The sequence below is a fragment of the Muscardinus avellanarius genome, assembly GCF_963383645.1.
Source record: "Muscardinus avellanarius genome assembly, chromosome: 11".
Lineage (NCBI taxonomy): Eukaryota > Metazoa > Chordata > Mammalia > Rodentia > Gliridae > Muscardinus > Muscardinus avellanarius.
In genome coordinates this window covers 110,191,237-110,213,912 of record NC_137797.1, presented here as the reverse complement: position 1 = coordinate 110,213,912, position 22,676 = coordinate 110,191,237, and the positions used below count along the sequence as shown (strand labels likewise).

The window sequence follows — 22,676 nt, the reverse complement described above, 5'->3', positions numbered from 1 at the left end:
TGAGAGACGCTGCTTCAAAATTAAAAAGTAAAGAAATAAAATAGCTTGGAGGTTAGAATGCCCCTGAGTTCAATCCCGCTCTCTCCCTCCGTTAGTCTCTGTGTATTAATATTTCTTGAAATTAATGAAAGATTTCAGTAAACTGCATTCAGCTAAAGTTGCTTCATAATAACTTATTTCAATGAATGAGCCCGGGACACAGTTTGCTATGGTATTAGTCTGGCTTTTCATTCATCGATTCCTTTTTTCTTGACGTGTCATCGCTTCGGTTCTTTGACATCATTTTAGGCAGACAGACGCCCCTCTGACATGCCATTTTGCACAGTTACATATTTTACAAATGAAGATAAAATGTTTTTCTGCAAAGAAAAGGCTATGGGGAAAAGGCTATATAATAGGATGCATAAAGGTTTCTTATAAAAAAAACTTAGTGTTACTTCGCTGATGATTTTCTATTTCAACAGCAGAATCAAGGAAGGTTAATTATATGCTGTGTCCTCCCTATTTAAGTTGATTTTATGAAAAATGTTTAATACCTTTTTGTTTTCTTAATAACTTTTTATCCTTTCTTTCTCTCCGTCTCTAGAACAGAGTGTATGAGAAGACATGAGTCTTTCATTTTGTGGCAACAACATCTCTTCATATAACATCTATGATGGCGTCCTCCAGAATCCCTGCTTCGTGGACGCCCTCAACCTGGTCCCTCACGTCTTCCTCCTCTTTATCACTTTCCCGATTCTGTTCATTGGTGAGTAAGCCCTTGTCCCACGCCATTTCCCCTTGTCTTTATGTTTCTTACTAATGACCGAGACTTGGTACGATGCTGAACCCCTGTCTCCAACAGGAAAGCTCGCGAGAGAGTACTACCAGGTATTTTGTGTTTTCCAATCACATCTTTTTGGGGTACCACATTCCACAGGCTGAATGAGCAATCAGTCAGTCGCCAGCTAAGCAGAAGGAGGCTTTATTTTTTATTTTTTGTGGCACTGGGGACTGAACCCAGGGACAGTCTAACTCTGAGCTATACCCACAGCCCTATTGTTTTATTATTTATTTTGAAACAGGATCCCACTAAGTTGTGGAGGACCACACTAAGTAGCTGAGGCTGTCTGTGAACCGCCATCCTCCCATCTCAGCCTCCCAAGTACTGGAATTACCAGCGTGCACCACCACGTCCAGCTGAAGTAGGTTTTAAAAAGAGAGAAGGGAGGCTGGGCGTGGTGGTGCACGTTTGTAATCCCCGCGCTTGGGAGGCACAGACAGGAGGATCGCACAGGTTCGGAGCCAGCCGCCCACACTGGCGTAGGAGACCCTGTTTCCAAATAAAAATATAAAAATAGGTCTGGGAGTGTAGCCCGGAGGTTAGAAGGGCTTCCAGGAACCCCAGTACCACCACAAAATAAAAGAGAGAGAGAGAGAGAGAGGGCAAATCCTCGGGATTGAGCGAAGGAATTTTCAAGCACGTGTTCCGTGTTAGGTGAAGGGGCTAGCAAGAGAGTACATGTCTGCTGGGGAGAGTCCAGCGGGGCAGATGTACCAGGGAGAAATGACTGCTCTGCTGCTGCTTCCTCTGCAGATTCAGGCAGATTCAGGGCCAGATGGTCCTGGGCAGCACTCTGCCAGAACAACCCGCACTTCTTGGGGCCAGTGGGAAAGGTGGCCAGCAGTGATGTGTTTGGAGACTCGAAAGGAACAGAGTGTGCAAGTTAAAGGGGGGAATGATGGGTTGTGCTTCACGCAGAAGGAATGTGTGTGAAGACTGTTTGGGAAGGTGTTGGCAACACAGCTTCCCTATATGTACAAAGTTCAATAATTGGGGCAATTATATCTAATTAGTGTAAATTCCCATAAGCAAACTGTAAAGACCGTTTAACTTTCTTTAAAGTTATAAAATATCTTTGATACATCAAATGATTAGGATTAATGTGACAAACATCCATTGACCCTACTACCCCTCATCTAATGGAGTAAAACAGCAAGAGTTAAAGGGGCTCCTCAGACAGGCGTGGTGGCGCACGCTTGTCATCCCAGCATTCGGGAGGCTGAGACAGGAGGATCGCAGTTCGCGGACAGCCTCAGCTACTTAGTGAGGCCCTTCGCAACTCAGTGAGATCCGGTGTTTGGAGGTAGAATGCACCTGAGTTCCATCTCTAGTACTGCAAAAAAAAAAAAAAAAAAAAAAAGGGACTTCTCTTCTGTACCAGTTTTTGGTCTTTCCCACATCAGACACTCTTCTCTCCCTTCAGAAGGAGCCACTCTTTTGAATTAATGGGTTTTAATATTCTCATGCATGATTTTGCCCATAAACATAACTAAAAGTTATTAGACTAAGTATCTTAAGACTAACACAACTTGATAATGTGCTTTAAATCCATTAAAACCACTTAGGTGCGTTTATTTATTCATCTACCATCTAGCAAATATCGAGAGGATACCCTCTGTTTGACCTTCTAACAGAGAGGCAAGGATTTCTGCCATATGGTATATTCAGAGGCCAATATAACTCTTAGTACATTGTCATTTATGTTAAACAAGTGGACAGACACTGAGTACGTTGGGACCAGAACGGCCATGTAGAAATGGTAGTCATTGTCATGCAGTATTATTTGTAAAGTATTAAGAATGCCCTATCGCCAAAGTGGAAGTTGGATGTTTTTATTATAATTTTACAATTAATCATTCATTTTTTGACATCCATTTCACATCTTGAGAACCAGAATTAGGACACTTTTTTTTCTCTGTAGTGCCCAGCATGGAGGCTTGAAATGAGGGTATTTAGTTGGTGAGGATTGGAGAGAAGTTGGCAGAGGGATGGGGGAGAAATGCAGACGGCTCATTTATGCCTTTGACTGCTTGGATTCGTGATGGAGCACTGTACACCTGGAAGGAGGGCGGGTACTAGGAACGTTCTAGTGTTCCAACAAGGACACACAACTGGCCTGCAGGAGTGGACAGCAGGTGTTCTCATTAGATGTGTTAAGTGTGGCTAACCTTCCAATGATGAAGAACACTTGGAAAATGGAAGATATGCATCAATTTTATTTCCAAAAAATGCTTCAGGGGTCTTTTTGGTCCATACAGAAAATTTTCTTGCAACATTCCCAGCACCTACCTTCATTCATTTTTTATGGTATATCCATAGATTTATACATATTTGATGTAAAAATATTGCCGATTCCTCAGGTATAATGTTTTTTTCTAAGAGGAGGGAAGCTTTGTTGGGACTCATGGTTCCAGAGGTTTCAGCTCACAGAGCCAGCTCCACGTCAGTGGCAGAGAGCTTGGCGGGACGCAGCTCCAGCATCATGGAGACCAGAAGCTCCACCCACATCACGAGGCCCAAGGCGGATCTTGCATCAGGGAGGACAGAGGTCTCTCTTATCCTAGGAGCAGAATCTGCACCCACATCATGGAGGATGGAAATCACGCTCACATCATGGTGGCCGGAAGTCGCTCTCACATTATAGAGAACTGGAATCACTCTCACATCATGGGGAACTGAAGTTGTTCCTGTTTCATGGAGGGCATAAGCTGCTTCCACATCATGGCAGCGGAAAGATGCTTTCAGGTCATGGAGGATGGAAATCACTCCCATATCATGGAAGACAGAAGCTTCTCCCAGATGATGGAGGCCAGAAGTCACTCCCACCCTCTGATTCATTCTTTTTATTATTATTATTTTTGTGTGTGTGTCAGGGGATGGAACCCAGGGGCATTTGACCTCCGAGCTATGATTCATTCTTAAAGTATGTAGGACTTTTTTCTACAGTCAAAACATAGGGCTGGGCGTGGTGGCGCACACTTGTAATCCCAGCATTCGGGAGGCTGAAACAGGAGGATTGCGGTTTGCAGCCAGCCTCAGCTACTTAGTGAGGCCCTTTGCAACTTGCTGAGACCTGGTTTCAAAATAAAATATAAAAAAATAGGGCTGGGGTAGCTCAGAGGGAGAATGCCCCTGGGTCCTATCCCGGGTACCACAAAACAAACAAACAAACAAACAAACAAACAAACATAGGAATACAAGGAGACAAAGTGGGGTCTTTATCAGAATCAGAAGAGAAGGGTTTCACTCTACCTAGAGCTTTTTGAGAAAACCATTATAATTGTCCTGAAATGTAATCTTGAACTCTTTCCTCTGATGATGAGCTAAGTATGAACCCATAATGTTTTCAGTTCTGCTTTTGTTTATATCAGTGAACAAAATTTTAGGTTTAATTGAGAAAAGTGTCAGGAAGTTAAGATGTCAAATCATGCCGGCTCAGTTATAGGTAATTATTTTTATCATATAGTAAGTTTGTCATATAGTTCAACTAATGAGTCCTGTATTTCATTACCAAATGTGTCTCTTTTTATTAGTGCCCCTACAGATCCTGTGTTTACAAAGATTGTAGACATCAAATATCTTTTATTATTATAACTACTAATTAATTTCCTCTTGAGCAAATCAGAAAGCTGTTAGTAAGAGCTTCTGATTAGCAGGGGATGGAACCACATTGCTCCACGTTGATGTCATTACCGAACAATCCGATGTTGAGGTTCCCCTATTTCGCACTATAAAAATTCAGTTGAAATGGTTATTTTTAATATAATAAAAACGGAAGAGAATTTCCACTGCTACCCTAAGAAACCCGAAAGTTCCAGCATCCTCGTAGAGCTTGTCACGATGTACATTATATCCTTGGTCATAGTCGATTCTTTTATCTCTTTTCTTTTCCATTTTTTTTCCAGGGTGGGGGAGCCAGAGCTCAAAAGTTCAGATCCATCACAACACCTGGCTCCATTTTCCTGGACACAACCTGCGGTGGATTCTTACGTTTGTGCTGCTGTTCGTGCACGTTTGTGAAATCGCAGAAGGCATCGTTTCGGATTCGTAAGTGGCTCTGGTGTGGAGCACCGGGACGGTGTGCCGATGGGTGCAGTCATAGGGACGGATGCTGAGGGCGCCCCATGGGAGGCGTCACTGTGAGGCAGAGCCCATCAGCAACGACAGCGGCCTCCCATATGATGAGCCCGCGTGGCGTCTGTGTGTGCGTGCCGAGGCCCAAGTTCTCTGATGACACAAGTTTGTTTACTGGCTTCCTGGTCCAGGCAGCCTTTGCAAAAGTTCAGTCCTTTGAACCATTTTGATGTTTACTCTATCTTGTAAAAATAGGTTTCAATAGAAATATGGTCTCTATTGACATGTAGCTCTAATAGCTACCTTGGCAATATGTTAACCTATCCATTGGTTCTCAAATGCTTCAGTTTGTTTTGTAAAAGGGCAAAGATAGTAAGGCCTTTAAGAAGCCTGGGAACCAGCAATTCTGAAGCCAAACGGTGAAGCAAAGAGTAAAGTAATTTAAAATCAAGATTTGTCACAAGATTCAAAGTTTTTAGGAAACTTTGTTCTCATAAGAGAAGTTTCTAGTAGGCAGTCAGAAGACAATGAATTGAGCTGGGTGTGGTGGTGCATGCTTGTAATCCCAGTACTTGAGAGGCTGAGGCAGGAGGATCTCAGGTTCAAAGCCAGCCTCAGCAACTTAATGAGGCTCTCAGCAACCTAGTGAGACCCTGTTTCCAAACAATAAATTAAAAAAAATTAAAAATCAGGCTGGGGGTATACCTTGGAGGTGAAATGCCTTTGGGTTCAATCCCCAGTACAGAAGAAGAAGGAGAAGGAGATGGAGGAGAGGAGGAGGAGGAGGAAGAGGAGGAGGAGGAGGAGGAGGAGGAGGAGGAGGAGGAGGAGGGGAGGGGGAGGGGGAGGAGGAGGAATTGTATTTATAAACTTAAACATAAGCTAGGGAAAACGTTTCCTTCGCAGAGTAAAAAAGATAAACTCAAGTAATAGGAAAATTCTTATTACAAATTTATGCTGAATGGCACACCATACAGAATTGATACGAGAAAGCCTCCAAAGTTTTGAAAAAGAAAGCTTCAAAGATCATTTCCCTCTTGTCTAATAGAACCTCATTGACATCTGTTTGTTTTTCTCATGCAATTAACAAGGAAAGAAGCTTCCAAGCTTTTTTTTTTTTATGGAGCCAACTATTTTGTAATGTCTTAACAATGGCTTGTTGCAGATCTGTGCACATCTTAATTTCTGATTAAGAAAAAAATCAGAGATTCTAATATATGCTGTCCCTCCAAACATTGAGAAACTTAATTAGCTATTATCTTATTGATAAATGTATAAACCCTTTGATGCATGTGTCCTCACAGAACCCATCCTAGTGCTCATTTGTTGACTTCCTTAACATTATTTGATCCTGTGTGTGTTCATGTGTGTGTATGACGTGGAAGAAGGATGAGCCTAGTACTTCTTAAAACTTTGACATCCAGAAGCATGGAGGACTCCTTTCCCAGTCCCTTGGACTACATGCAGAGTCAGTCAGAGAACACAGGCTGATTTAATGATAGCTGTGTATGCTAGGGGAAATCCTTGTGTAGTGCTAGGGATACCAGATGACTGTCCCCCAAACCAGCAAACATATATAACCTGGGTCTTATCATGCTCTTCCTCTACCTACTTTTTTTTGTTTTGTTTTTTGAGTACTATAGATAGAACCCAGGGGGTATTGTGCCTCCAAGCTACATCTCTAGCTCTTATTATTTTTATTTTGAAACAGCATCTCGCTAAGTTGCTGGGCTGGCTTTGGTCCTGCGATGCTCCTGATTCAGCCTCCTTAGTACTGAGATTATAGGCGTGTGCTGCCACACCCAACTCATCACCGTCCATTCTTTAGGTATTGACTGCTTTTCTGATCCTCTTCCACTACAAGATTCTCAAAAAGTCACCTACCAGTGACTTCAAAAATAAAAAAAACTAGAATCCTTTTTCTACTCTGGAAACTGCTTCTGCAAAAAAAAAAAAACCCATCTTAATGCCGGGCGTGGTGGCACATGCTTGTAATCCCCGCGCTTGGGAGGCTGAGACAGGAGGATCGCACAGGTTCGAAGCCAGCCTCAGTTGGTTTAAGAGACTTTGTTTCCAAATAAAATATAAAATAGGTCTGGGAGTGTAGCCTGGAGGTAGAAGGCCCCTGGGTTCCATTCCCAGTACCACCAAAAAAAAATCTTAATAAACACCCTTTGTCCTTATCTGGATTATGCATTTCTCACTGCGGGTCACGCCTCTTTCTGTCTTATCCTTTATGAACTACCTTCATGAACCTTTATATTGCATTATTTCTATAAACTTTCTAAACCTGTATGAGGATGCATTGTAACTGGTGAAGCCACTCAAAGCTTTTCTGATTGAATATTCGCTTTTGGCTTTTACTTTAGTGGCCTTGGCAGATGCCCTTTGCAGACAGCTTTCTCTGTGTTTTTATTAATTCCCTTCATGGCCAGTCTGTAGCTCCCTATGCAGATAACTTGATCTGTGTCCTCCAGGCCACCTGCCTGTTAGAGCATCCCACCTTTTCTTTTTCCTTCTTTCTTTTTTTTCCAAGAAGAGGTTCCAGCTCCTTGCTTTAGCTCCACAGACCCTCTCATGATACATCCTCTCTTCAACTTTCCGAAGAACGTTCTGCTACTTGGAGTTTTTGTTGCGGGAATAAGTTGCCGGGGGGGGGGGGGTGCATGGTGTGCACGTGGGGAGAAGTAATTCCCCCCCCCCCACCACACACACAGACAAACAGAAAAACCGTGGATTCTTGTCCTAAGCTAAGAATAAGTATTCATTGCTTGGACAGCTGCTGAAGATTTAAAGAAGTTTATTAGAAAGATAGAAATACAGAAAATAGAAATACAGCCCCATGCCAAGATGGCATGAGGGGATGACTCGAATGAGTACACCCAAGGGCTGACACGTGGACCGGACTTTTTATACCTATGACCTCCATCTTGTTTGCGTGACTCTGACGTGAAAGTCCCTGTAAGGTACCTCCCCTAGCAAGGTGTGGTGAGATGTCTTCTTTCATAAAGGGCAAGGTCAAACCCTGCCCCATACCCCTTGATCATGTAGCTCTGTCTTTAGAAAGAGGAAGCCCTAGCTCCCCTCTATTGACTTGTTAAGTACTTTGAGCTAGGTTGATTTACACTGGAATAGCTGCCTGTTGTTAGGCCCAAACCAAGTCCTTTCTTTATCCATGTCTGCCTCCATTTTGACACAACTATTTTGAAATATACCAATTATTTTCTTTTGAAATATATTAATAATCAGAGCTTTCCCAAATCATCCTAGGTCATTCCCCATACTGGCACAGTTTTGAGCACCTCACACTGTTTTACGTGTCTAGACGTCTGAACATACCGTTCCCGCTTTTCAAAGTGCCTGCCTACCATCTTGTCAAGGAGGGCACTGCGTTCTAAGTTTAAGTCCTCAGAGGAGGCCTCACCTCTTCTGAAATCAACTCCTCCCGGGTTTCTTTTTCCTGTACTTGTGAACAGTCGCACCTCCTTTTCTGGACCTTTGATGTACTGCAGTATTTGAGTAACTGGAGAAGAGTTAGAAGTCTCATGGTGTGGCATGATCAATGCAGGGGGGTGAAGGTAGCTGACATGCACAGCGGGGGTCCCAGTGCATCTCCCACCACCTGCAGCTCTTTACTACCTTCAGGATGAATGCCAGACTTCTGGCAGCTGCAGTTAATTGCTCACAACCCCCTTGATCCTGTCTGGATGCTCTGCCTGGACCAGCCTCCCTTCTTCCTCTGGGGTAAAGGTCACTTTTTGCACAAAGCTTTCTCCCCCAGCGCCAGCCTCCTGTGCTCATATCCTTCCCGCTGGTACCCTGATTTCCTATTAACATCCCAAAGACTCTTGACTTCACAACCGCAGACCCTCGGTCTTACCTCGTTCATCCATACATCCAAGAACCTATCCAGTGTCCGGACCCGAAAATGCAAACACACTGCATGTGCTAATCAGAGCGCAGACATCCCTAAAGACTTAGGAAAGCTGGCAAGGAATATAAACTATAGAGTTCAGATTTGGCTTATTTTTAAATACTTTTGTTGGTGCATTGGAATTATACAGCCTAGTGAAGTTCAAAGTGATACGGACATCTCTATACATCCTTTGATGTGTTTCCCTCCAGATCCCACCCCGGTTCTGCCTGATCCGTCCCCACACATGGTAGTGAGATCGGTAGTGGTGCCTTCATATTTGGGGACAACGTTATTGAACTGTTCCCTTCCTCAATTATACTAACTCCTTTCCCCACTCCTCTGCCCCGTCCCCTTCCACTCTTTGATTGGTCCCTCTCCTCATTCATCTGAAGTCTCTTTAGTTTCCTAATTTCTCTCTAGCTTCCACTTGTGAGAGCAAACACCCCCTTTGGCTTTCTGAGCCCAGCTGATCTCACCTCTCATGGTCTGCTCTGCTTCCATCCATTCATGCCTCCTGTAGGACACACGCTGTCGGTAGAATCAGGGCACCCACCGTCTTCCCAGCATATTCTCTGAACATCTGCTACTGTGTCTACAATTATTATTATTTTTTCAGTACTGGGGATAGAATCCTGGGGCATTCTACCCCTGAGCTATATTTCCAGCCCTATTTTTTAATGTTTAGATGATGATGATTATTATTAATAATAATAATTTGCAGTACTGGGGATGGAGCCCAGGGGCATTCTACCTCTGAGCTACATCCCCATCCCTGTGTTTTATTCTTTATTTTTTGAAACAGGGTCTCACTGAGTTGCAAAGGACCTCACTAAGTAGCTGAGGCTGTCCATGAACCATGATCCTCTGTCTCAGCCTCCTGAGTACTGGGATGATGAGTGTAGGCCACCATTCCTGGCTCCTGTGTCCACATTTTAAATGGCTTATAGTAAAGAATGGGTTTTAGTGAAAAGCTTGTGAACAGCATGAGATGTTCTCCAGAACCACACACTCCCGGTGCTGACCCCCACGCTCTCCACAGGCGGCGGGAGTCCAGGCATCTCCACCTCTTCATGCCTGCGGTGATGGGGTTTGTTGCCACGACGACATCCATCGTCTACTACCACAATATCGAAACATCCAATTTCCCTAAACTGCTTCTAGGTAAGTACGATCAAAGGTTGTTTTCTTTTATTTTCCCTAAAAGTGATATTTATTTTTTTCCTACAGAATAAATACTACAAAGGTATTCAGAGTAGGAAAGATGGGGAAGCCACAGGGATTAGTTCTGTGGTCGCCTGGTAAATTGGGGTTGAAGACCAGCTGAGGCTCCAGGCTGGGGAGATCCTGCTGCCCCAGGACGTGTGCTCCCCACTAACGCCCTGGTGGCGGGTTGGTGTGTAGCTGATAGCAGGTGGAGGAGCAGGTCACCTTGGGGTGCGGGAAGCTGTTCTCTAAGAATCAGAGCTCTTGGGAAGAGCCGCTGCAGCACGCAGGAACCAGGCCGCAGGCACCGGCCTGTGCCCACTTGCAAAGGCCCTCCTGTCCCTGGTGCTGTCTAGGGCCGCCTCGCCCTAGAACTGCTGTGGACGTGTCAGGTCTCCCTGCAGCCAGGTAAGCTTCGTGGCATACCAAGAAGTGTGTTGTCCCAAGAGGCCAAGGCCTCAAGCACCGACCCTCACATCCACGATGCGTCGACGCCTCGTCTCTTCTGTTGACTGCCCGTCCTCTGGAAGTGAAGGCTGTCTCCAATGTGCCCAATTTTATGTTTGCCTTAGGCTGATATAATAAAACTCTATTCCAATGAGTTGTAGTCTGTACTCTGAGTCAGAGAGTAAAGATGAAGGTTTTGATGTGAGGCCCTGTGGGCCTCCTAACGTCAGAGACAGAATCTTGCATTTGTGTGGCTGAATGCTTACAGCTGTCCGAGGGTCACAGGTATCCTTTGATGGAAACAGTATTGACTCCTGATATAAAATTAGGAATGTAAATAATTAACATGCATAAATAATATTTTTAATGTGTCTAGAGGACACTAAAATTTGGAATGGGTGCCTGGAAAATACTGATAATTCAATTCTGTGTTGTGTGGCATTATATGGTTGGGCAAATGCAATCCGATAAAAAGTGTAGGGAGGATTAAATGATAAATTAAAAGGCTTTGAGAAGTATGGTATTTAATTTTCATGTGTTATGTAATTTCTATGGGTCTTTTTATTGCTGATTTCTACAATCATTCCATTATGGTCTGAAAAGATGTAGGGAATTATGTCACATTTTTTTGATATTTTTAGTGCTTGCTTTGCGGTCCAGGATATGGCCTCCTTTGGAGAAGATTCCATGAGCAGCTGAAAAGAATATACATTCAGCTGTAGTTGGATGGAATATTCTGTATATGTCTATTATGGATGATTGATCTAGCAGTGAGAGGAATGTTGAAGTCTTCCGATGTTATTGTATTGGGGTCTATGTGAGATTGGATGCGACAGAGTTTATTTTATAAAGGTGGTGGCACCCATATTTAGAGCATAAATTTTGATTGTCATTATATCTTCTTGTTGGATTGTTGTTTTGTCTCTTCTGATAAATTTAGGCTGAAAGTTTATTTCATTGTTTATTTTAGTTTCATTTGCATGGATTATATTTTTCAAGTTCTTCATGTTTGGTCTGTGAATATCTTTGCCTGTAAAGTGTGTTTATTGAAAACGTTATAAAGATGGATTATGTTCTTTAATTCATTTTGCCAGTTTGTGTCTTTTAATTGGAGCAACTGGGGCCATTGATATTAAATGTTATTATTAAGAGACAATTTTTAATTACTATCTTTTGAATTGTATTTTCTGTTTGAGATAGGGTTAATTCTTCTCAATTGCTTAGCTGTTCGTTTGATGGAATTCATTTCTTCTCTGGTTCTGGTGCTTATATTTGATTCTTTTTTGTGTTTTATTTCCTTGAGTATTTTCTCTAGTGCTGGTTTGATAGACTTGAATTCTTTTAGCTTCTCTTTGTCTTGGAAGATTTGTATTTCTCTGTCAGTTTTGAAAGATATCTTTGCTGGATACAGTAGTCTTGGCTGGAATTATTTTTCTTTTAGGGTTTAGTATATTGTTCCAGGCCCTCCTGACTTTCATGACTTGATATGAGAAGTTGGGACTAAAATTTGATCCCTATCTTTAACTCTGTATTATATTAGACGTATAAAACTCAAGAAGCACACTAAAACACGTCTGTTGGTTTACTTTTCGTTTTTATACTTTTATTATACATCATAATGAGACTGAAAGGGATACACACATGCATGCACACACAACTTGATGTGTTTCATTCCAAAGCCCACCCCGCTCCCCCTCTTCTCTCTCTGTACATGTTAGTGGGATTGGTATTGATACCTTCATGTACGGAACCATCCTTCTCTTTCCCTTCCCCACCTTTCTTCCTCAGTCCTCTTTCATTATTCTATTGATCTCTCCCTCTTTTACCTAAAGTCCCTTTTGGTTTCTGTTTTCTCTCTAGTTTCCACATATGAGACAAAACATATGACCCTTGACTGTCTGAGACTGGCTGATTCCACAGGGCACAATGTTCTTTAGTTCTGTCCATTTTCCTACAAAGGACATAATTTTGTTCTTCATGGCTGAGTTAATCTCCATTGTGTGTACACTGTTTTCTTATCAAATGAAATTATGTGCAAATAGAGTATTTAATATTGCCATTATTGTTGAAAAGCATCTGGCTATCAAAACACTATTATTTATTATGTTTATTTTGAAATGTTAGTGAAGTTTTAAAAATGTCGGTGAAAGATTGAATCCTTTCCCCTTTTTCTTCTTCTATTTTGCAGCCTTATTCCTGTATTGGGTAATGGCTTTTATTACAAAAACAATTAAATTGGTCAAGTACTGGCAGTCCGGGTGGGGAGTGTCAGACCTACGCTTCTGCATCACGGGCATGATGGTCGTCTTGAATGGGCTCCTCATGGCGGTGGAGATCAACGTCATTCGAGTCAGGGTAAGTAGGAATCTGTGTTTAGCTACCGCTAACCAAGACCTCAACGCTGAAGACGATAGTCCACACTTGTTAGCAGTCAAGGTGACGAACTGTGTGTTAACACTAAGCTGAACTAACCAGACAGTAGTTTTGGGGCCATTAATCTTAAGAAACTTCAAGATGACCTTAAGAGCTATTCCTTTATCACAGACAATGACTGAGGCCTGACATGGGCCAAACTTTGGGCTTGTTTTCTGTTATGGACTAAATTGTTTTTATCATCCGCGGTTGGTTCAAAGCACACGTGGGTTAAACAAAACATCATATTCCAGAAACTTTTAATTGAAGAGATGATGTTATCATTTACTTTGCTCATTTAACTGATGAGAAACCTTCTATAGAGATAACTTCAGATATATATATCCAAAGTAATGTGGTCAAGACCGATACAGGTTCTATATTTATGAATCTATTGTGCTTTCTACCACATAAGGCTGTCAGTACTACTGACTGTTCTTCAGTGTTCATTTTCTGACACTAAGCTTTGAACTTGCTCTACGAGTAGACAGATTTATGCTGTGACCGACGTTGAGAGCATTCAGTGAACATCAGCCAAGCCGCAGATGGACAGAGTGGCTCCGTGACCACGTGGATAGCACGCTTGCAAATCTAAACCGCACATGAGTCTCGGTTAAGCCAACCCTATCACGGGATAATAAAAGACAGGCTCTTTTGAAACATGAGTTGATTTTTGAGACTTGGCCTCAAGTGGTTTTAGTGTGAAATTCTGGCATGTAAGGAGTTAACCTTGTGAAACAGAAGAAAACGTTTTTAAGTAATATTTCATAAAGGGATGGAAGGAAGGAATTAAAATATAAATTTTGGACACCTGACGCACAAAGGTAGAAAAGGTTGAAATTTTACTTTTAATGTGTAGAAAAAGAATCGGGCTGATTGTTACACTGTGGAATTCTTCTTGCCACAGAGGTATGTATTCTTCATGAAGCCCCAGAAAGTAAAGCCACCGGAGGACCTCCAGGATCTGGGTGTGAGATTTCTCCAGCCATTCGTGAATTTACTGTCCAAAGCAACATACTGGTGGATGAACACCCTTATCATATCTGCTCACAAGAAGCCTATCGACCTGAAGGCCATTGGAAAACTGCCCATCGCAATGAGGGCCGTAACCAATTATGTTTGCCTAAAAGATGCTTATGAGGAACAGAAGGTAATTCAGCCTCCATTGCCCACATCCAAAATGGTAGACAGTGGCCTACTGAATAGAAAAGTACAGAGCTTAAATAATGTTTATACTTAAAGAAGAGTAGACTTCCTCCATCTGTCTTACCTATGAGTTTGTTATTTATTTATTTTTTGGTACTGAGAATTGAAACCGGGGCATTCTACCTCCAAGCTACACCTCTGGCCCTATTTTTTATTCTCTATTTTAAACAGGGACTCAGTAAGTTGCAGAGGGTCTCACTAAGTAGCTGAGGCTGGCTGTGAACTGCAATCCTTCTGTTTCAGCCTCCCAAGTACTGGGATTACAAGCATGCACCACCATGCCCAGTTTTACCCAGGAGTTCTGAGTCATATCAGTTGGTCTTTGAAGAAAGACCGGAATAGCAAATGAAGTGTGTGTGTGTGTGTGTGTGTGTGTGTGTGTGTGTATGTGTGTGTGTGTGTGTGTGTTAGCTGCCCAATTAATATATGAGGAAGGCTTAGAGAGTACTGTTTTTTCCTCTGGGACATGTGACCAGGTAGAAAGTAAAAGTTAAGTCCAATGATGCTTTATGATTAATCTGTATTACCATGTGGTATTAATAATACATGGCATTTTTATTGGCTTTTCACAAGAATCTGGTGAACAATTATTTTACATACGTGAAATAGATCATATTTACCAATAAACACTTAAGAAATTAGAATTCTTTAGTTATCAATTAAAATGTGGATTTTGAGCCGGGCGTGGTGGCACATACTTGTTATCCCCGCGCTTGGGAGGCAGAGACAGGAGGATCGCGCAGGTTCGAAGACAGCTGCGCGCGCTGGCTTAGGAGACCCTGTTTCCAAATAAAGTGTACAAAATAGGTCTGGGATTGTAGCCCGGAGGTAGAAGGTTTCCAGGAACCCCAGTACCACACACACACACACAAAAATGTGGATTTTGTAGTTCAGACCATGGGGCCCAATTTACAGGGATATAATTTACTTATTTCTGTTATTCAAATCAGACTCCATATATCATCTACAATTTATTTCTTCTAGTACTTTCTTTACCTATGAATGATTCCTTTAAAATAAGAAAAAAACAAACATTTGGACATTTTCAATTTGTTTTGTTATCATTCTGAATAGTGATGTATGCTATCCATGATGGTAAATGTGTTTCATATTGCAATTATTTAAAAATATCAGGGTCACTTAAAATATTAATTTTACTACTATTAAATTAATACTATTAAATTAAGTATTTAATATTAAATTGATAATGTTGATATTACAATACTGGAGGAGAGTAGGGCGCAGTGAATCGGCCAAAGACCTTTCAGCTGCTCTAGATCAAGATCAGCAAAGCATTTGTGATAAATGATGAAGACGATCTCTGTGGCAGAAACTTGTGTTCTGAAATTACTATTGCAGGGAATCGTTGCCACAAGTCAACCTGAGTCACTGTCTGACTTCACCTCTGGGAAGAGTGTTGCGTAAGAACTTGCGAGCTTCTCTGTCAAAGATTTACAGTACAGACGGAGACTAGATGAAGATGTCTGAGTGTTACTTACAGCATAGCATAGCTTAAGACATGAGAAAACAACCAAAGGATTCCTTGCCACAGGGAGTTGGATGTGAAACACAGTTGATCTCCATTCCATGGAGCTGGCTTTTTTTTGCCACAGTGAAAAAAACGTATCTATAGCTTCCCCAAGGCGTGTTATTATGATTGTTCGGGTCTCGTGTGTTTACGGCCAGTAACTGAAGATGGGCAGAGCCATGAGCTGGCCGAAGCAGAAATGTCGCCTTTTCATTTGGCCTTGTTTAGAGGAATGCGTAGCATACGTAAGCTCAGGGTAATTTTGTAAAGTGCTGGCCGCCATTCCTGACGATGGGGAGAACCCTGGAGGAGACGAAATCGGTTGGGATGATCTGTTCTACCTTGTGGGCACATGATAGGCAAATCTCTCATAAGCATTTAACTCCAGAAAACTCAACCAGTCTGTCCATAAGTTCCATCTTTGTACTTTGCCGTCCCCTTTTCATACAGTGTTGTTTGATAGACTTCATAGCAGATACGTATCTTCCAAATCAAAAGGAATTAAAAATAAATTTGGCCTTAACCATTTTTGTGTCAATTAAAAATATCTACATATACTTACATATGTACACATGTATGTACATGTACATCTACATGTGACGTGTATATATATATATATGCGTGTATATATATGTATACATATATAGCTACTGAATGTATTTTAATGAAATAAAATGAAAAGCACACGGGTCAGTTTCTAAGGCTCTGCATCATTATTTTATATTTATATCTATATCTATCTATATATTTTTTGTGGTACTGGGGATTGACCCAGGAGCATTCTACCTCGTAGATACACCCCAGCCCTTCTGATTTTGAAACAGGGTCTTTCTAAGATTCTGAGGTTGTCCTCAAACCTGAGATCCTCCTGTCTCAGCTTCCTAAGGACTGGGATTATAGGCATGAACCTTCACGCTCAGCCGGCAGCTACTGTTGGAATAAAATGCAAGGATACAGGCTCACACGAGCTGTCAGGAGTTTCATCACAGCTGACTTTAACCACTGCTGTAGGCAGTTTCATTTGGGCCTCTCTGATTTCTGTTTCAGAAGAAAGTAGCTGATCATCCGAATCGGACTCCGTCCATCTGGCTTGCAATGTACAGAGCGTTTGGACGACCAATTCTGCTGAGCAGCACCTTCCGGTACCTGGCTGACCTGCTGGGCTTTGCCGGGCCTCTCTGTATCTCTGGGATCGTCCAGCGTGTCAATGAAACTCAGAATGGGACAAATAACACGACGGGAGTAAGTTGGGGGTGCTTTGGAAAAAAATCCTACTACTGGCAGATTTCATTTTGATCACTACTTTTTACTAGAGCAGCGTTAGGAATGATTCACATAGGCCTGTTGACAGAGAATTGAGTATTTTTTAAAAATAAAGTCAATAATTTTCCTAGTGGTGACAACCATGTATTTACATGTTCATTGAATGTATCTGGCCCCAAAAATTATTTCTCTGATTTAGAGCCTATAAATACTTAATAAGCATCAATTGTGTACCAGAAAATATGTGCATAAATTTCACAGTTTTTTTTTTAAACGTTCATCTTTATAGCAATCCTTTTAATGAATGTTCCTGCAGGAGCACATGAAGGGTGACTGTGCCACTTTGCGAAGGCGCTTTGCCGCTGACCCACATCCTGCCCCTGAACCACTTCAGTAGAGGCCCGTGACCAATAACATTGGCGATGTGGCTTATAAGAGTCTACACGTGTCTTTTCCTATATAATAAAAGTCATCACACTGTTTCATGATGATCAGAGCTAGACGCCTAGCATTTTGTTAAGTCTTAGCTTACTGTGTAGGAGCTGTGCAGCATAAAACACTATGTAGGCAATGTTACAAATGCAGAACCCTTTATTTTCTGTCCTTAAGGAAGTCTACAGAAGCCGGACGTGGTGGCGCACACTTGTAATCCCAGCATTTGGGAGGCTGAGACAGGAGGATCACGGCTCGCGAACAGCCTTAGTGACTTAGTGAGGCCCTCTGCAACTTAGTAAGACCCTGTTTCAAAATAAAAAGAATAAAAAAATAGGGCTGGGTGTGTAGCTCAGAGATAGAATGCCCCTGGGTTCCATCCCTGGTACCTCAAACAAAAAGAGAGTCTACGTTGTGAATTTTCTAGGTTGTTTTTCTTAGGTGAGAATATGTGCTTTGAGAACTTATTTCCCTAGTCTGATGAGTAGACTCTCTGGTCAGGGGACCGATCCTCCTCTTCTATTCGCTCAGCCTGACTCGGGTCCTTTTCTCGGCCGCTGTTAAAGTTGTGCGTGTTGCGGAGTCCAGCACGGAGCTCTGCCTCCCAGGGCCTCCCTGGTCGTCCTGGGCGTGGGTGTTACAGCTGCTGCACGGTACTCTCCAGCTTCTTTTTATTTTAGTTTTTGTGGTGCTAGGGGTGGAACCCAGGGACTTTTCTACCTCTGGGCTGTCCTCCCAGACCTATTTTATATTTCATTTGGAAACAGGGTCTCACTAAGTTGCAGAGAGCCTCACTAAGTAGCTGAGGCTGGCTTTGAACCTGTGCGATCCTCCTGACTCAGCCTCCCAAGTGCTGGGATTACAAGCGTGCGCCACCACGCCCGGCTTCTTTCACGACCCCTCCTGTGTGTCCTGTGCAGAAGGAAGCGTGTTTGTTTGTGGATGGTAGGAAGACCTTTAGGCAGAGGAACTGTGAGCTGTGAGGTTTGTGTCCACGATGGCCCGCCCCAGTGCTCACAATGGCCCGCCCCAGTGCTCACGATGGCCGGCCCCAGTGCTTGCATACAGCTGCATTTGGTTATTGTTAAAGTGAGCCCTGTGTTTTACCACTGACCACACTTAGTCTCTACCAACCCAGTGACATTATACTCCACAGAGAGCTTCGACTGCCTTTGACTCTGGCGGCTATTAGCCACGTGCTAGTCCTGTTCTGAGATGGACATGGTATACATTCCTAGGACTCATGATAAAGTAGAATTTAGATAGAAGTAGAATTTTTTCTTCTTTTTTTTTCCCTCAAAATTTTGGTACCAAGGACTGAACCCAGGGACATTCTACCTCTGAGCTATATACATCCCCAGCCCTTTATTTTTATTTTGAAATAGGGTCACACTGAGATACTGAGGGCCTCACTAAGTTGCTGAGGCTAGCCTTGAATCTTCAATCCTCCTATCTCAGCCTCCCAAATTCTGGGATTATGGGTGTGCATCCTTCTTTTTGGTACTAGGGAATGAAACAGAGCCTCACTAAGTTGATGAGAGTCTCATTAAGTGCTGAGGCTGGCCTTGAGCCTGGGATCCTCCTGTCTCAGCCTCCCAGATGCTGGGATTACAGATGCGATGTGTACTACCCCACCAGTCTTCTTTCTTTGTCTTCTCACAACCAAATTACCGTATGCTACTGTTTGCAAAGCACAATCGGTTTTGTTTATCTTTACCATGAATTTACTCACATTCCTACTAAGTCATATTCCTAAGTCACGCTCTGTCTCTGAAAGTGTCATGTGGATGAGGTCAGCAGTCAAATTGTTTATAATCTACAACTGAAAATTAGAAAAAAGTTAACTGTGTAGAATTATTTTAAGATAATGAAGCTACAGAAATTGTCCTGTCGGCCCATTGGTTTGGCTGGCCAGGTGTTAGCTTTGTAGTGTTTGCTTTTAAATTAGAGTCTAACTTTCATCTTTTTTTTTTCACTATTGCCCATTTAACTAACATAGAATACATCTTTGCAGGAAATACACTCTTTTTTTTTTTAATTAAAAGGCCCCTTTTCCATAATTAAGCGTTTATAGCAGTCTTAATAACTAACCTGGAATCTTGTGCATTGCACTGGATTGTATTTCTATCCGTGGCTTTCTATAAGGGAAAGCTAACATCTCCTTTCTGTGGCTTATTTTAGAGCAAGGATATTGAGTTTGTAAATATGAAAATCGTGTCCTTTAATAAATGTGATCTGTATACTTGGTAGATGAAAAGACTAGTTTTAAATTGTTTCTTTTTTGGGGGGGGATAAGATTTCAGAAACCCTCTCATCGAAGGAATTCCTTGAAAACGCGTATGTTCTAGCCGTTCTTCTCTTCCTCGCCCTTATTCTGCAAAGGACGTTTCTGCAGGCTTCGTACTATGTAACCATAGAGACCGGCATCAACCTCCGTGGAGCTCTCTTGGTGCGTACAGGCTCCTCATGATCCTGTTTCTTGGAAGTGTGTGTACCGTCCAGCAACAGGGAGAGTGGTAGCTGCAGTTTTAGTTTGTTTTCACTTTGATATTATAGCAACATTTCTAAAATCTACTTAATGAAAAAAATCACCATAGAGCTCATTAATAAACCCATTAAATTAAAATAACTTTTAAAATAACATATTAAGAAAAGTATTTAGTAATCTGACACTTCCTTCTGTTTCTGTTCTTGAGGTTATGTTTGAACTTGAAAGTATGTTTTGCTTATATGGCTAGAAAAAGATTCTATTTAATCGAGAACAAAATATTAAGTACGTTAACAAGGGAATAGAAATTGATTTGAGAAGCTAGCTATAGAAGGTCTCCCTCTTTCTATCAAAAAATTTTAAGATGCATATTATTACTTTTCGATGAAAAGAAATAATTATAGTATTGACTTTAAGCTTAGAGCTTTATGGACTTTTTTTGTGTTTCTTCTTGTAGGCCATGATATACAATAAAATCCTTAGGCTGTCTACGTCTAACTTGTCGATGGGTGAGATGACCCTGGGACAGATCAACAACTTGGTCGCCATCGAAACCAATCAGCTCATGTGGTTCTTGTTTCTGTGCCCCAACCTATGGGCCATGCCCGTTCAGGTAGATTGATAGAAGCCCGATTCTCGCTGGGAGAGGAATCAAAACAGAAGCAACAGTAGCTATTAAACTAGGCCACGGGCATAATTTTGGAAGGTGATCCCTTTTTGTAGACAGGGAGGCTGAGGCTCAGAAAAGTTATGACATGGGTTAAAAAAGAAGTGAGATTTGGAATCATTCTGTTCAAGTTTAAACATCTGGCCCATCTCTTTCTACTAGTTTTTAACCCCTCAAAGCCTTACTTTTCTTAACAGAAGCAAGAAAAAAGCACAAAGCCAAAGGCATTGTTAAGTTTAAAAAAGTCATTATATATAATGTATCCAGCAACAGTGCCCAGGATTTCTTAGCACCTGGCCATCGTTATTTACTGCTCAAATTCGTGCAAGTCACAAAGCAAGGTTTGGCCCCTCTCCTTTTGACCGACTCTTTTTATAACATTTATAAAGTTTAGTAATTGCTTTAATCCACCCTGTGATTTTGACAGCTAGTATGTTGTAAAACATCAAAGTCTATTGGGTTTAGGAGCACTGACAAGCTGGAAGACCACTTGGCCATTTCCTACGTAAAATAACATTGTAGTAAGATCTGTGCTTTTCGTCCCACTGAATAAAAATGGCAAAAAATATTCAGCTTTTTTGTTGCTGTCATGTTGGATATTTTTAATTATCTCAAGATTTACATCCTATAGATGGAGCTTATGATATAGCTCTCAGTGATGCAGTCCATAAGATGTCTTAATCACTACATTTATTAAAGTGCATCAAAAAGTAGAGAAGTCAGTTTTTGACATCAATTTTTTGTACCTTTATTTTTTAATAGAAAGCCAAGTCAAATAAAAATGCATGTCATATATAGTGCATGGCACAAAACTAAGGTAAAAATATGCTTTGTCTCATTGTAGCAGAATGTATTGATACGTCCATCAACTAGGTAGCTGCCTACATGGTCTCATTTAAAATGCAGAAAAATTCCAGTTGTATGGAATAACTGCTTCGTGGATGACCTTAAAAAACATTTTGTTTTCATTGGAATTTCCCAAACACCTAATTGGTTGGGCAGTAAATATGGGTCATCTCCATGGAAAGCTGTTATCACTGGCAATAAATATTGATTATGCCTTTGAACTGCATGGTTATGATTTGTGAGTTGATATTTCGAGCCATGATAAATTGAGCTCCTGGGGAAAAGAAAAAAAAAACAACATTCAGTGAGAGAAAAGAGCAGGGTGAAATCTTGAGTTTTAAAAAGAAAAAGACCATGATAATCCAGAGAGAGCAGGCATGGTTTAGCCTTGAATTTGGACAAACATCTAACGGAAGAAGTAGAATGAGATGGAGCTCCAGCCCCCCAGCTGCCTGTCGCATGAGGAGCTTTAGTCCACAAATGACCATCCCATCCGCCCAGATGATGCTGACCGCCATTTCCATCCCCGTCGCTCTGAAAAGCTAATACAGTCCCCAGAGCACCACATTTGTGGTGGGTGGCAACATTCTCAAATTATTTCTTCATGCTCTTTTAAAAAACCGAGATTGTTTTTATAAGGTCGGAAGCATCCTGCAGCCACTTTGCAATTTCATGCAATAAGTTGGTTTGACACCCTCCATAGAATGATTAAGAAATGCAGCGTTTCATGAAGAAGTATTTGCTTCCACACAGTGGCCCCCATGGCCCCATCAGCCCCTTCTCTGTGTGTTACCCCAGATCATAATGGGAGTGATCCTGCTCTACAATCTGCTTGGATCCAGCGCACTGGTGGGGGCCGCCGTCATTGTTCTTCTTGCGCCAATTCAGTATTTCATCGCCACGAAGCTGGCGGAGGCTCAGAAAAGCACTCTCGTAAGTATCGCGTCTTTCGGAAACTTTGTTAGGGAAATCCAGTAAGACCGCCTTGTTTTATAATCAGAGGAAGCTGGTGCGCGCCACTCAGGATAACCAACATGTTCCATGCGACTCTAAGATAGCAAATGTACATTTTCTGTGGTGCGAAAGCAATTCTTGAAAGCGAAATGGAAGTTTAAGACATGACCATCTCAGACCCCAAGTTCCAGAACCATCGTCCTTGATGTTCTTAAGGTCAGAGATGGCGATGAGGGTTTGGGTCTTCTTCTTTGATCACTCATTCAGATATTGCACTTTAGAGTACTTGATACCACTGGCTGCCTGTCGTCCCTGTCCTTAAGATGGGAGAAGTAATCCATGGACAAGTGAAGGGTCAGTTTGGCACCTCTGAAATTCCATTTTCCCTGCGAAGCATGGACTCGCACTATGTGGCTG

At 42.0% G+C, this 22,676-nt stretch overlaps 1 protein-coding gene across 3 annotated transcripts in view; it reads left to right on the top strand.

Moving 5' to 3' along the window:
- Positions 1 to 606: 606 nt before the first annotated feature.
- Positions 607 to 22,676, top strand: part of ABCC9 (ATP binding cassette subfamily C member 9) — a gene marked incomplete at both ends in the record, with an annotated part of 102,055 nt that continues 79,985 nt past the window's right edge. For 2 of the 3 annotated variants that reach the window (XM_080706386.1, XM_080706387.1), the window contains 9 exons: positions 607 to 748; positions 4,729 to 4,870; positions 9,853 to 9,974; positions 12,652 to 12,818; positions 13,783 to 14,025; positions 16,657 to 16,851; positions 19,601 to 19,753; positions 20,250 to 20,405; positions 22,104 to 22,238. In XM_080706386.1, coding sequence (XP_080562512.1) covers positions 607 to 748; positions 4,729 to 4,870; positions 9,853 to 9,974; positions 12,652 to 12,818; positions 13,783 to 14,025; positions 16,657 to 16,851; positions 19,601 to 19,753; positions 20,250 to 20,405; positions 22,104 to 22,238 — 1,455 coding nt within the window. The remainder of the gene's footprint in view (positions 749 to 4,728; positions 4,871 to 9,852; positions 9,975 to 12,651; positions 12,819 to 13,782; positions 14,026 to 16,656; positions 16,852 to 19,600; positions 19,754 to 20,249; positions 20,406 to 22,103; positions 22,239 to 22,676) is intronic. The other variant, XM_080706388.1, reaches the window with a different exon arrangement.